The 14,186-nt window shown below is 38.5% G+C and overlaps 1 protein-coding gene across 2 annotated transcripts; it reads left to right on the top strand.

The window, feature by feature from the left end:
• Positions 1-84: 84 nt before the first annotated feature.
• ttc7b (tetratricopeptide repeat domain 7B) lies at positions 85-13,389 on the top strand. 2 transcript variants are annotated; one of them, XM_033988878.2, is made up of 22 exons: positions 85-268; positions 1,026-1,256; positions 1,325-1,417; positions 1,668-1,831; positions 2,017-2,138; positions 2,639-2,717; positions 2,795-2,970; positions 3,114-3,177; positions 3,266-3,403; positions 3,485-3,673; positions 3,769-3,886; positions 3,976-4,033; positions 4,112-4,184; positions 4,270-4,430; positions 4,510-4,626; positions 4,843-4,940; positions 5,632-5,913; positions 7,113-7,163; positions 8,203-8,343; positions 8,669-8,871; positions 11,354-11,427; positions 11,500-13,389. In XM_033988878.2, the coding sequence occupies exons 1-22, from the start codon at positions 148-150 to the stop codon at positions 11,645-11,647; spliced, it is 2,901 nt and encodes a 966-aa protein (XP_033844769.1). In that variant the 5' UTR covers positions 85-147; the 3' UTR covers positions 11,648-13,389. The 2 variants fall into 2 exon arrangements, with proteins under 2 accessions (XP_033844769.1, XP_033844768.1); XM_033988877.2 differs by lacking the exons at positions 5,632-5,913; positions 7,113-7,163.
• Positions 13,390-14,186: the final 797 nt, after the last annotated feature.

The raw sequence follows: 14,186 nt of genomic DNA, 5'->3' as shown, positions 1-14,186 counted from the left end.
TTCTTACGTAGGCCTGCTGTGAAATTTAGCATTTTCGTAAGGTGTCTCTTAATTTGAAATTTAAACCGGATCTTTGTAGCTCGCGGTTCAGCTGGCTTGGGTAGTGGATCCTCTCTGGCTGTTTTGGTCCAGCTGAGTCGGCCCAAAATGACAGCGAAGAAGTCTGGCTCACGGCTGGAGACCGAAATTGAGCGGTGTCGATCTGAGGCTCAATGGGACAAAATCCCGGAGTTGGTGAGGCAGCTTTCAGCCAAGCTCATCTCAAACGGTAAGAAAGACTGTTCTGTGTTCATTCAGCGCCAAAGGCCTGCTCCACTGTGAGTCCTCGACACTTCCTGACAGCACAGTCCACATTGGCGTTTTCCAACACTCTGTTCAATTTAGCAAATTTCTATGCGCTATTCTTCTATTATAAACTCTTTTTGAACTGGATTTATGACAAAAAGAAGTCCACTGTGTCGCTATTGCCCTCATAACTGAACATGGAAAGGTTAAAGATGCAATGTCATCTGGTGTACATTGAACTTCCCTGGTTAAAAAGCTGTGTCATATTTATTAAAATAGTAATCTTAAATAGATTTCTGTATGGTATCTGTGGAAGCTTAAAATGGGGAGGGCAATGAGGGTGTAATAAAAAGAATGAATTGAAAATATATGGAGATGCATGATTTTGAATTAGCCCAAGAATGGTTATAATATGACTTTAGTTTGGAAAGTTTCACACATTTTTGTTGGTCATCTACTGAAACGGTTTATAACCGGATTATTGTTCATTTCACTCACTCAGCCAATGACCTCAGAGGATTTCCATAATTGTTCATAATGCTGGTTGGTATGTGGTTCTCATAAACGGTTGTGCACAAACAAAAATAATTTTACTGAGGGCATTACATTATTACATTAGGTAAAATGTTATGGTACATGTTAGTTATACTGAACATTGAATTACAACATGGCATTACATTGTCATATAGGTTGTTAGTTATTTCCAAGTTTAATCCCAGGTGCTTGCTTTTGTCACATAGATGACCTCGGAGAGCTACTGTTGGGGGAATGTAAGCTGCAGACCTACCTGAAGGAGAATCCCATTAAACAAGGGGCCAGTCCAAGAGGTCCACGGCCCAAATTGGTGGAGGTCAGAAAACACCTTACAGCAGCACTGGACCGGGGGAACTTAAAGCCTGATTACCTGCAGGAGGCCAGTCTGCTGATGGCTAAGCTCTGTTATGTGGAAGGGGACTACAAGGATGCCTTAGGTAGATTGTGCCCATCAGTAATTACTCCACTTTGTTGTTTGAATGCTAATTCATATTTTCGAATTAAGGTCACTACAACAAGGTGAATCTGGATGAGCTGCAGCTGGGAGGTGCTCCTGTATATAGGCTTTCTATGATTGCAGAGGCTTATGCGACTAAAGGTAAATGACAAAACACAATGAGTGAATTATTTTAGAGTAATTCATTTTTGCAGTAATATATATATTTAGCCCAAGCAACTTTCATGCAGTTTTTCTGGTTCTGTAGTTTATCTTTGCATCCACATGGTGGTAGCACTGTGCTATTTGTAGTGGAGAACAGACTGGAATACTTTTATGTATAGTTTGTTGATTTAACAACCTGCAAAATGAATTAATTATTTGTATTGCTATCTTGTGTCATTCCTCTCAGGCCTGTGTCTTGAAAAGGTGCCCCACTCTTCTCCATCTCTGGCCAATAGGAACACAGGCTCTCCATCATCTAACAGGGGCATAACAGAGAGGGACCAGGAAATCATCACATGCTATGAAAAATCAGGAGATATCGCTCTTCTTTACCTGCAAGAGGCTGAGAAGGTGTGCTTTTATTCTTAAGTAAACACTCAATTTTCTTGTTGTTTAAAAAAAAAAAATGCAATCTGTGGGTGGGTATTACAAATAGCCTACAAGCTACAAAGTAGTGCTTACAACAGCCAACTGGCAAAAGACCTTACAGAAAAAAATGCTGTGACTTTTGTTCATGTGAAGTCTCATTCCTCCAGGCTTTGTCAGCAGGGATGCAAAACCGCAGCCCTAAACCGGGTCCAGCGACACAAGAACAAGAGCTGGGCTATTTCCTGGAGACTGGGCTGCAAAGAGCTCATGTCATTCACTTCAAAAATGGGTGAGTGACATATTTAATAGTGTAGTAATTAGACATGTGTATAGACTTGCACACAAAGTTTGTTAGGAAATTTAAGAAATCCCATAAGGAGTGCCAAAAACATTTTTCACCTCACACTTTGTTCACAGCTACAAGTTACAAAGCTGCTGACAGGCAGATAAAAGGAAAAGGTGTGAAGATAGTGTTATTGCCTATTGCTACAACAGAGGTGGTTAGAACATTTTGCCAGATGGTGAATTAGTCATTATTTTTGTATATTAACTTAAATTAGTACAAAAAATTTGTAAATAATCACCACCATTATACTATATACAGTATAAACTTGCCAGTTGCAAGATATTTCTTTTAATACAGTAAAATACTGCATTAAAAGAAATATCCAATATCCAATAACATTTAAGTTGGGACTAATATTTTCACAATAATTCTCTCCAAAAATTAAAATGTAATATAGATTATTTCCTTTTTTATACATTTTTTTAAAACTTATTTTTGTACAGTAACTTGACTCGAGGTGTTGGCCGATTTCGAGAGATTCTTCGGGCTGTTGAGACAAGAACCACTCAGAACCTGCGCATGGTAAGTTTATGTGCACTTTTAATGCATTTATACCAACTGTAGCCCTAACTGTTTTTTTTTTGTTTTTTTTCATGTAGACCATAGCGAGACAGCTTGCAGAGATCTTGCTCAGGGGGATGTGTGAGCAGAGTTACTGGTCTCCTCTGGAAGACCCACCCACCGTGTCCCCATTGGACGATCCTACTAGGCACGGACACGTTCACAGCAAGAACTATACTTTGAGCCGCCGCCCCCGAGTATATTCTGGAGAAAAGTAAGTGATAATGCATTCTACTAAACTTAGAAAGTGGATAAAAATATGCCAAAATGCCACCAAAACTGGCTGTAGCTGTGGTGTTATTTTTCTTTTTTTTTTCTTTTTTCTTGATTTATATTTGACTCTCTGTGTCTCCTCAGTCTGTTTTGCCCTCAGGAAAATACGGAAGAAGCACTGCTGCTCCTTCTCATTAGTGAGTCAATGGTAAGCACTCATAAATGAATATATTTAATCTGACCCTTGTTCCAAATTGTTGTTTGTGTGATATATGTACCTTTTTGTTTTTGTGTAGGCAAATCGTGATGCCGTTTTAAGCAGGATACCTGAACACAACAATGACCGCATCATAAGCCTCCAGTCTGCCTCCGTCGTATATGATCTTTTGACTATTGCTCTAGGAAGGAGAGGGCAGTATGAGATGCTCTCTGAGGTGAGTGGTCAATTTCTTTGTAGTAACAGTTTTGGCTATGCCTTTAATTGCACTAAGAATATCCTACTATTATGTCCCCAGTGTTTGGAGAGAGCTATGAAGTTTGCCTTTGAGGAGTTTCATTTGTGGTACCAGCTGGCCCTGTCGCTGATGGCTGCTGGGAAATCCGCCCGAGCAGTGAAAGTTCTTAAAGAGTGTATTCGATTGAAGCCAGATGACCCCACACTCCCACTACTTGCTGTCAAACTCTGCATTGGACCTCTTCACTGGGTGTTTATTGTCTAATTGTGTCTATAATCTTACTTGTTTTTGTCATTGCTTTCTGTGACATGTTTTTATATATTTTTTTTTTCTTTTTTATTCAGTTAGATGAAGGGGAAACTTTTGCAAAGATGGTGATTGAAATGGGAGAGAAAGCGGCAGAGTTCAGAGCCAAGGGATACTTGGCCATGGGTCTTGTTTATAGCCTTAAAGCGACAGATGGTAATGGAAATCAATGCATGAACAAGATTTTGCATGTCCTTAAAATATCTTTCTATATTATAAATTACTGGCTTTCTCTTCAAATTCAGCATCATTAAGAAGTTTGCAAGAGGAATACCAGAGGAAGGCCTTGGCAGCATTTCAAAGGTGAGGCCTCCTGCATGTCAATCTATTTAAATCTATTTTGTTTTTATTTTTTGTTCTCTGTCTTTTGACAATGTGTAGAGCCCAGAGTCTATCACCTACTGACCATTTAGCAGCTTTCTACCTGGCTCTTCAGCTGGCTGTGTCACGCCAGGTAAAAAAAAAAAACAAACTTAAAATCCTAAACCAATTATTGTCCAATTCAACTGTATTAAAACTATGTTGGTATATGTCCATAGATTCCCGAGGCTCTGGGATATGTGCGACAAGCTCTTCAACTACAAGGTGATGATGTCCATTCCCTCCACCTTCTGGCTCTGCTGCTGTCTGCACAGAAACACTATCATGATGCTCTAAATATTATAGAAATGGCTCTGTCAGAATACCCCGAGAACTTTAAGTAAGAATGGACTTTATCCTCTTTTTTTAATGCAAGCTCTATTTCAATGAGTCTTAATGTTTCTCATATTTGTCTTTAGTTTATTGTACACCAAAGTAAAGTTGGAATCAATGTGCAAAGGCCCAGAAGAAGCTCTACTTACCTGTAAACACATGTTGCAGATTTGGAAGAGTTTTTACAACCTTACCAATCCCAGGTACAAGTTGTGTCTGTATTTGCTGATCTGTACAAAGTGATTACTCTGAGATGTACAAAGTGATTACTCTCATAAGAGAATAAATAAAACCAGGATTCATGTGTGTAATAAGATCAAAACAGTGGGTAGTTAAGGAACAGTGTTGTTGTTATGCATGTTATTAGCAACCTTGTACTGATGAGTGGCTGATCATTTGTTAACCCGTGCTTCCTGCAGCGATTCTGGGCGAGGCAGCAGCTTATTGGACAGGGCCATCGCTGACAGACGCCAGCTTAATGCTATGACTCTGCCTGACTTCAGTGACCCTGAGACTGGTACGCCACACACTCTTTCACAACTGATCTGTATTTAATATTCTTCTATCTTTGCCATCTCATGTTACAAGCATTATTTACAAACTATTATTTAAACATGTGTTACAAACATTCATGGGTTTCCGCTTCCTGTTTATAGAGCTTGGGACTGAACATGAAAAAAATGACGATATTGGCAAAATGTACAAAATATCCATAGAAATGCACTAGCTGAAACAATATAGCCGTGGAACATCCTGATAAACACTGTTGTAGAAAAACTTGAAGTAACCCAAGAGCTGTAAAGAAGAGAGGTTTATTCACCATGATCACCAGAGAAATGTACACTCAACTCGTGTTATTGTCTATTTAAATCTGGCCATGCTTCATTTTGAGAGTGTTAAAACCTCTAATGACAAAGGTCAGACAAAACTATCCAAAATGTCAACAAGCACCGAGCTGGAGGTGTAAAAATCAAACTGCTGGGTCTGTACTGCTAAATATATTTATCAGAATACATTAGGTTAACTGGCATTTCTATAATCTGTGACACATCTTAATCTCTACAGGTGCCATTTTTAACATTCAAAAGATATATTTAGTTTTGACTGTTTAATTGCTCTGAATCCGATATATTGGCAAATGTAATCTAGTTACTACTAGACTTATTGTATTCATTGTTCTTTCTTTATTTCACAATTTTCTGTTTTAGTTTCTGGTTCTTCCTCATCTCAGTCTGGTTCAGATCCGATCTCCCCTACTTCTCCCACTTCCCCCACCTCTCCCACTGCATCCACTCTGTCCTCTCCACTACCCTCCCCTTGCTCTCCTGTCTTTATCCTGCAGCCCCCTCCTCTCTCTCCGCTCAGACACCAGCCCCTCATGTCCACCCCCTTTCATCCACCCATCTCCACGCCCGGTGCTCCAGTGCCCACCAAGCCCAGGATGCAATCGTTTTGTAACCACAATGCACTGCGCCAGCTCTCCCCCAACTGTAATCCACCTCTTGTGCGGTTACTCTGAGCATGGTGTGGAGTAGACTTGTTATGATGTTATGACTTGTTATGAACTTAAGTGTGAGATGTAGTGATACAGAAAATACCATGATAATATTGAAGAGCACATCATGATACTCACACATTAACCTTGCATGAAATTTACATTCATGTTTTTAAATTAAATAAGTAAACAACACTTCAAAGCACTATTAGTTCATTAGTATCTGTAACCAGAGAACTGAACAAAATTAAATTTCTGCACGTTCGGGGTCAATTTTACAGTCATTTTTTGTGCAATATTTTAACCCCAACTAGGACATTTACGAGGTTGGTTTTATAACTTTTAATGGATTTTTTTCTCATTTTTTTTCAATGGGATGATTTATTTTAAAAAATGGTAAGAATATAATACTATTTTTGTCAATACTGCCCACCCCTACCTAATTTATTGACTGATATATTGATTGTTATGGTGACAGGCTTAGTAACAAGTGTTAGTGACCCTGAAAAACACCAACCTTTGGAGGATGAGCCTTGTACTTCTGCGTTTTCTGTGCTGGTGCAGAGTCTATGCCATTATAAAGAGCTGCCACTTCAGATTGCCTCTCCCAGTGACAGCAGTAGTGCCCTGTCATCGATAATTGTCTGTCTACAATGCACTGCACAATATATACTGACATAATGATTTGTTGTCCCTCATTACTTCCACAGTAACATGACTTGGAAGTCTGTGTCCTAAAAATGTTGCCGACCTGTGTTTACCACCTCCAGATGTGTATATTTGTACTCGTATTAAAACAGCAATGCAAATGTGTGGGCAAAAAGCTGTTTCTGGTTGGTTTAAGACGAGCATGGTTTCACAGCCTCAAACATCATTTTACAGTCTCAATAATTTCTACACTTTTGATTGATATTTTTAATTTTTTTATAAACCATCCATATTTTTTAAGTGTTGAGGTACACATGTATCCCCTCTTCTAACAAACAAAAAATGGTGTGACAAAATTCGATACTGTCCCATGGATTTCAATTGACAAAGATAAAAATATATATTTTTATGTATATATCACGGATCCATGCTCTGTTTTTGGGAGCTCATTTCCTCAGCATAATTTATCTTTTTTCTCTCTCTCCTTGTCTTTGAATCATTAACACTCATCTTTTCTGTTTTCCCACCCCACCATTTTCTTTCAAGGCGGGCCTCAGGAGGCTAATACTCTTGGTTTTTCCTCCATGTTTTCTGTTTGTAAGTAGTAACGTAATGTCCATCTGACCTTCTTTTTCCATCCATTGTTCTGTTTCAACCTTGGTCCCTTTCCATTCCCAAATAAGCTATATGTATACAATCTATACCACAACCACAGAAACATACATTACCACTGCTTTGACGGTAGGTCTTCAGTTTTGTAGCTGTAGAATATTAAGAGTTAAAGGAATACAGCAGCTATGTTGTCCTGAACCTAACCATAGTTAAAAATGTCTGGGGTGTATTCCTTTAATTCAATTATCAGCTTTACCGCATGCATCGCTGTGTCACATTCACAGCTTTTGTGTCTACCACACCTACCTTTTATCACTGGCTGATCACAAACGTCAACTGTGGAGCAATTTATTGTAGTTTTTTACTTAAAGAAAGAGGTTATAGCTTGTCTTAAAAGATGGTCCATTTTCAAGCAGTGCCGGTGAATCATCACTTCATTAATCTGTCACATTTACTTAAGTAACTGTCAAAAACAATTGTCCTTTTTAGCTTTATACACTTTATCCTCAAAGTTAAAGAAAGGAATTGTTGCGGTTCCCAAAAATAATAATCATTGACTAATGCAAGTCTCAAAAACATATAGTAGATTTCAAGTTCTTTTTGTGTTACTGTTAGAATAGTCAAAAGAAATGAAACTATCAAGAAACTAGAACAGGGAAACAGAACATGCGGTGTTCATAGGGCACAAAGCCTTGTTGCTTTGCTTTTACAGATTTGCTGTGTGTGTTTGCTGCGCTGTGCAGCCATTTTGCATCCCTGTAATCATCTAATGTTATTGTGTGTGGAGCCAAAGTCAGGCACTCTCCTAATATACTAATGAGCAGCATTTATGCATGGTGTTGTCCTGGTTAATCCAGGCTTTTCCATGTGCCAGTTTGGGCTCTGCTTGCTCAGATTTAAACCACATGTTGCAGAAACTATTAAAGCAGCGACTGAAGCCTGGATTCTGGCACATGGGGTTATAACACCACACTCTTAATAAATCAGATAATTGGACTCTATTTAACTCTGTCTCTTTGTCTAGGCTCAGTCCATGCTACGTCCATCGCAGCCAGCCGAGTAGAGCAGGCTCTGTCTGAAGTAGCCTCCTCTCTCCAAAGCAGTGCCCCCAAACATGGGCCCCTGCACCCCTGGATGACACTTGCTCAGATCTGGCTGCATGCAGGTACCATCCAAGTCCTCATATACACTAGCACTAGGATGTCTGTTCTTCTTTTGCACACATTCTTACTTACACATTTACAGTACACAGGTTGGGGTTTTTTACACTGCTGCACTGTTGGTCATTTTCAGCTTGCCAACAGAGCTAATATAATCAACCAATCATAATTCAGAAAGGCTGACTCATTTCCTGTTTCTGTTTGTATTAGTCTGCCTCAAAATGTCATGTTTAATGCATCTTCAATTAACCGGAACGCTGTGACATTTAAAGGCTTGGTAAATGCATTTGTGTCTACCTCATGTTTGCCTTGCATGTTTGTTTTCGACAGCCGAAGTGTACATTGGGATGTCTAAGCCAGCTGAAGCGACGGCGTGCACACAGGAAGCCGCCAACTTGTTCCCCACATCCCATAATGTGCTGTATATGAGGGGGCAGATCGCTGAGCTGCGGGGCAACAGTGAAGAGGCCAAGCGGTGGTACGAGGAGGCGCTGTCCATCAACCCCACACATGTGAAGACCATGCAGAGACTGGTAATGCACAGAATATACTCTTAAGTTACCAATCTTCTTTTCTGTCTGCAGTGGCCCTGGCTCTAGTCACTTTTGCACAATTTCTGAGAATCCTTCAGAACATCCCATTAGAAAGGGTGTGGTATATCTCTCCTTGTTTGCCTTTTTGTCTTTGTTCCCAAATGGTTTAATCTCATTCACTCAGCCATACAATCCCAGCTCTCTGTTCTGTTTATGGAGGTCGGCCTTATTAAATGGCCTCCCAAAGCACTTAGCATTTGATAGTAAGCCACCAGAGGACCAGTCAAAACCATACTCACCGTCCATAGCACAGCATTATTTGAATGTCTAAGTGCAAAAGGAATGAAGATATACACTGGCTTGCAAAAGTATTCATCCCCCTGGAACTTTTTCACACATTGTCATATCACAAACACAAATTTAAATCAATTTTATTAATTTTATGTATTTATATATATTATTTTATCTATTTTATGTGAATGGGCAAAACAAAATGGCACACAAATGTGAAGTGGAAGGAAATATTTTACAAGATTTCCAAATAAAAAAACAAAAAAACAAAACTAAAAGTGCAGTGTGCAAAAGTATTCAGTTCCCTTTTTCTTTAATGCAACCAATTTTTTTTAGAAGTTGCCTGATGATTTTGGCAAGATTGAATGTTGACCTAATGACTAAAAAGAGCCCACCTGTGTGTAATCTTGTCTCAGTATAAATGCAGCTGTGCTATGAGTCGTACACTACACAAATCTGGTCTTTATGGAAAAGTGGTAAGAAGAAAGACATTGTTGAAAACCATCCATAAGAAGTCTCGTTTACAGTTCACTAGAAGTCATTTGGAGGATGCAGCAAACATGTGGCAAAAGGTGCTCTGGTCTGATGAGACCAAAATCGAACTTTTTGGCCTAAAAGCAAAACGCTACATGTGGAGGAAAACACACTGCACATCACTCTGAACACACCATCCCCACAGTCAAACACGGTGGCAGCAGCATCATGCTGTGGGGGCACTTTTCTTCAGCTGAAGCAGGGAAGCTGGTCAGAGTTGATGGGAAGATGGATGAAGCTAAATACAGGGCAATCTTGAAAGAAAACCTGTTGGAGTCTGCAAAAGACTTGAGACTGGGGCGGAGGTTCCCCTGTCAGCAGGACAACGATCCTAAACATAAAGCCAAAGCGACAATGGAATGGTTTAAAGCAAAACATATTCATGTGTTAGAATGGCCCAGTCAAAGCCAAAATCAAAATCCATTTGAGAATCTTTGGCAAGATCTGAAAACTGCAGTTCACAAACCATCTCCATCAAATCTGACAGAGCTTAAACTGTTTTACCAAGAAGAATGAGCAAAAATTTCAGTCTGTAGGTGTGCAAAGCTGGTGAGGACATACCCCAAAAGACTTGCAGCTGTAATTGCAGCAAAAGGCAGTTCCACAAAGTATTGACTTAGGGGGGCTGAATACTTTTGCACGTTGTACTTTAAATTTTTTTTTTTTTTTTTTTTTATCTGGAAATGATGTATAATTGTCTTTCTACTTCACACTTATGTACCATTTTGTGTTACTTATTTACATAAAATGCAAATAAAAAATATTAAGATTTGTGGTTGTGACTTGACAAAATTAGAAAAAGTTCTAGGGGGATGAATACTTTTGCAAGTCACTGTATGACGTATTAGACTCCACTGCAAGCAATTTCATTCCCCCATGTAACTGCAGTGAATTGTGGCTTTGAAGGTCTGTTTAAATACTCACAAGTACAACACTGGGTAGTTGTATTGTTTGTTTTTAGAGTTAACTGCTACTGTTGTTCCTGGAATTTGAAATATGGGAGTAAAGTTGTGGTAAATCTGGCTTTCAGCGCCAAAGGAATTCCAGTCTCTTCACAATAATTGCATTTCAACAGGTTTTAACCTGCTCAAAGCTTTTGAACACAGCAGTATTAAAATGTCTGACTGGTTTTCTTTAGAGATGCTTTTCAGATATCAAATATATAATCACTTTTCCATCAATTTGTATTTCCAGACCAACAATTAAAATGAATTGACACTGGTATTATTCAGCAACAACAACCCGTGGAACTCAAAACCGTTATAGAACATAATATTCTATAGAACCAAAATGTTAATATGTTAATAATATGTGTGCACTATGTAACATTTGGAGGGTCTCCCACCTGCTGTTAATTCGGTCCATAGAATGTTCTACAGTATGGCATTAAACCGGTACCCACTTGTCTCCATACCCTTAAATATACATTTAATAAAAAAATAATTAGGTGGTGGTTCCTCTACCAGAAAAGTTGCATTGGGGACCTTTAATATTGTTAATGTGTAGATTGTTGGTGGGATACTAAGGTAATAGAATTGAACACAATTTTACTAATTGTAAAACAAATACAGGATAATCAGTACAGAAAATTGCCACCTGAAATGCACATGGAAAATGGTAAATTTGGCTTTTTTCTCAGTTTCTTCATTCTTCACAGGGTTTGATCCTCCACCAACTCCAGCGTTACAGCCTGTCCGAGAAGGTTTTGAGAGATGCTGTGCAGGTCAACAGGTATGTGGTGGTTAATATAAACCTGAAGTTCTTCATTCTCTGGTGGATGTCTGACATACCCTTGTGTTGTAGCACGGCTCACGATGTGTGGAACAGTCTGGGTGAGGTGCTGCAGGCTCAGGGTAACTCGGCTGCTGCCACGGAATGCTTCCTCACAGCACTGGAGCTAGAGGCCAGTAGCCCCATTCTGCCATTCACTATCATACCCAGAGCTCTATAATGAAACACACAACACACACATCTATAGGTGATTTAATTGGTGGTTTTCAGATTCTACAATGTGTCACATTGCCAGAACGGGGACAACAACTGGATTTTTCCTATTGTTGGGTTTGAAGTTACATCACAACATTCTAGAGATCAATAATATTCATTTTAGCTGCCCCGCCATTTGTCTTATTGTAAATTTTTGTTGTAATATAGAAAGTTTTTCTGTCTAATCACCAATAGAAATTATAAGGTTCAGTATTTGTGAATTTCCTTTTGGATATTTCATGGCTACATACGATGTAATCAACTGGAAAATCTGGTTCTTATACCCCCCTAATTTGCCAAGAAATTTCCAATAGTTTCACAAATATTGATCCTGAATTGTTTTTAATAGACCCCAGAACTCACTATATTTCAACAAAAATCTGCATTTTAATAATATTATACATTATATTATTTAAGTTGCCCCCCCATCTGTATTATATATTATTGGCCTATAGAATATTGTAATGCCATCTGAAACCCAGCAATACTGTACCAGCCCAAATGAAATAATTGAAAACTAGGTCAATACCACTTATACCCTCCGGCCTAAGCATGCAAATCCAACGACAGACAGCTCTATTCGATCGGCTTCACTAAATTGTTGAAGAAGCCATTGGTCAATATGCCATAACCCCACTATTTCTGTTAAGGCAGCTATTATTTTGCCTCTTCTCTTCATCGTGGTCATTGATTTAAAATGTAAAGTTGTTTCTGCTTGGCTTGAAATTTGTGCTAATTGTGCTAAATATTAATATTGGGCCTACACAAAGACTATATTATTGTTTACAGTGATGCAGACTTTTCAAAGCTATAACAGAAAATGCTATAGAGTAGGCTATAGAGCTGTTCTTTTACACCACACTGGTTCTTTGCTTTTCCACAATGCCTTTCTTTGGTGGGCCTCCTTAGCCTCACGATAGCTGACAGCCTGTTGACATGTTGCCATAGTTGCACTTTCAGCATTGCCACTGTATTTTGCCTATGAATGAGTGCTATCAGTGTCTGTGTTATTGACATGTACACTTGTGCGTATGTGTGTATGTTTATGTGCCAACATGTTGCCTCTACAGATAAGTGTTATTGTGCATTCGCCCTGTTGTCAAATGTAAATATGACTAAATATGAGTTTCTTCTCTGCCTTTGTTATGTTGTTTTAGTTACGTTTACATGCTCTCCACATTTCTCTCAAATGTGGTAGTTTTCCTTTTGCCATGCCAAATATTTCAAAATGATCTCTCATGTGTTTAATTTATACCTTTTTTTTTTTTTGCTGTTCAAACAAAGAAAATCATTGTTACTGTAAAGTGGACTGTTAAAGTATAGGATATTGAAGTGTTTGTAAATAGAAACTACAGCACATTACTATAATAATATCTGTCTTAATAATGACATGCTTTGGATGAGTTGAATTTGTCAAAATGGCTTAAATCCATTTTATCAAAGTAAATTGTCACTCTATGGCAATCTAATGCTTCCAAATGGTTTAGAAAACATTAGCAAAAGTAAATATTAAGGAGAATCACAATAATTAAATAAATATAGTTTTTCCTTGAATTTTATGAAATACCAAAATATATTGATGTACATAAAATTGTGTAATTTTAGTAAATTATGCATATTTTTTCTCTGGCTGTAAATGGGAACCTGATTCGTTTTGATTTGATCTGTACAGGAGTGACTGAAATGTGAATAAAAGATTTAAACAGATTTTATGGAGTGTGCAATTTGTGTGTGTGGTAGTCCCCGGGCGGGTGGTGACCTGGGTCAGCAGTGTGTGTTACAGTGTCCGGTGTGCGCAGGTTGATATAGGTGCCATCCCTTTATGAATTGATTAATGCGCCGACAGGTTTTGTCCAGGAGGGGTAGGAAGCAACAATACTGAGCTCTCCCACAGCCACAGCTCACATGACAGTGCAGTCTATCCAAGGGCCAAGACCTCTGCCACATTACAGGCCAGGCAATGTGCATATTTAAATGTTTATGAGACTTTCATAGACTTTTAAAGCATTCATTCATGGTGTTTATGATATTGTACAGTGAAGTAAAATATTTCATCAGGTGAGAGCTGATGATTTTATTCAGGAATTGTCAGTTGCTTTGATACTTCATGTTTTGCAGAAAGCAGATAAACAAAATGTGGGAAACTGGTGGAATTGTTCTACATGAACTGAGGAGTCCTGTCTGAGTTGCAGCAGTATACTAATGTACTTGAGAGTCACCTAACCAGAACTACTAAAAGTGTCTGAGATTTATAATTTAATACCTTCAGCGAATCCACATGCTCTTCTCTTTGGTCATTATCATAGACTGTATATATAAATTATTCCTTATGCAGTCTATAGCCCTTATCTATATAAAATAAAGCCTCAAAATATAATATTCTTACCAACATAAGGACATAGACAGTTTCACAATTGTAGTAAAAATGTAAAATATGTTTTTGATAAGAGGAAGAACTGCATGATTAAGTTGATTAAAAGAGTAGTATGTTAACTTACTTTTAC

Source organism: Periophthalmus magnuspinnatus, chromosome 22 (assembly GCF_009829125.3).
Source record: "Periophthalmus magnuspinnatus isolate fPerMag1 chromosome 22, fPerMag1.2.pri, whole genome shotgun sequence".
Taxonomy (NCBI): domain Eukaryota; kingdom Metazoa; phylum Chordata; class Actinopteri; order Gobiiformes; family Gobiidae; genus Periophthalmus; species Periophthalmus magnuspinnatus.
Note: the sequence above shows the minus strand (reverse complement) of the source record. Positions and strands in the feature narration are given on the sequence as shown.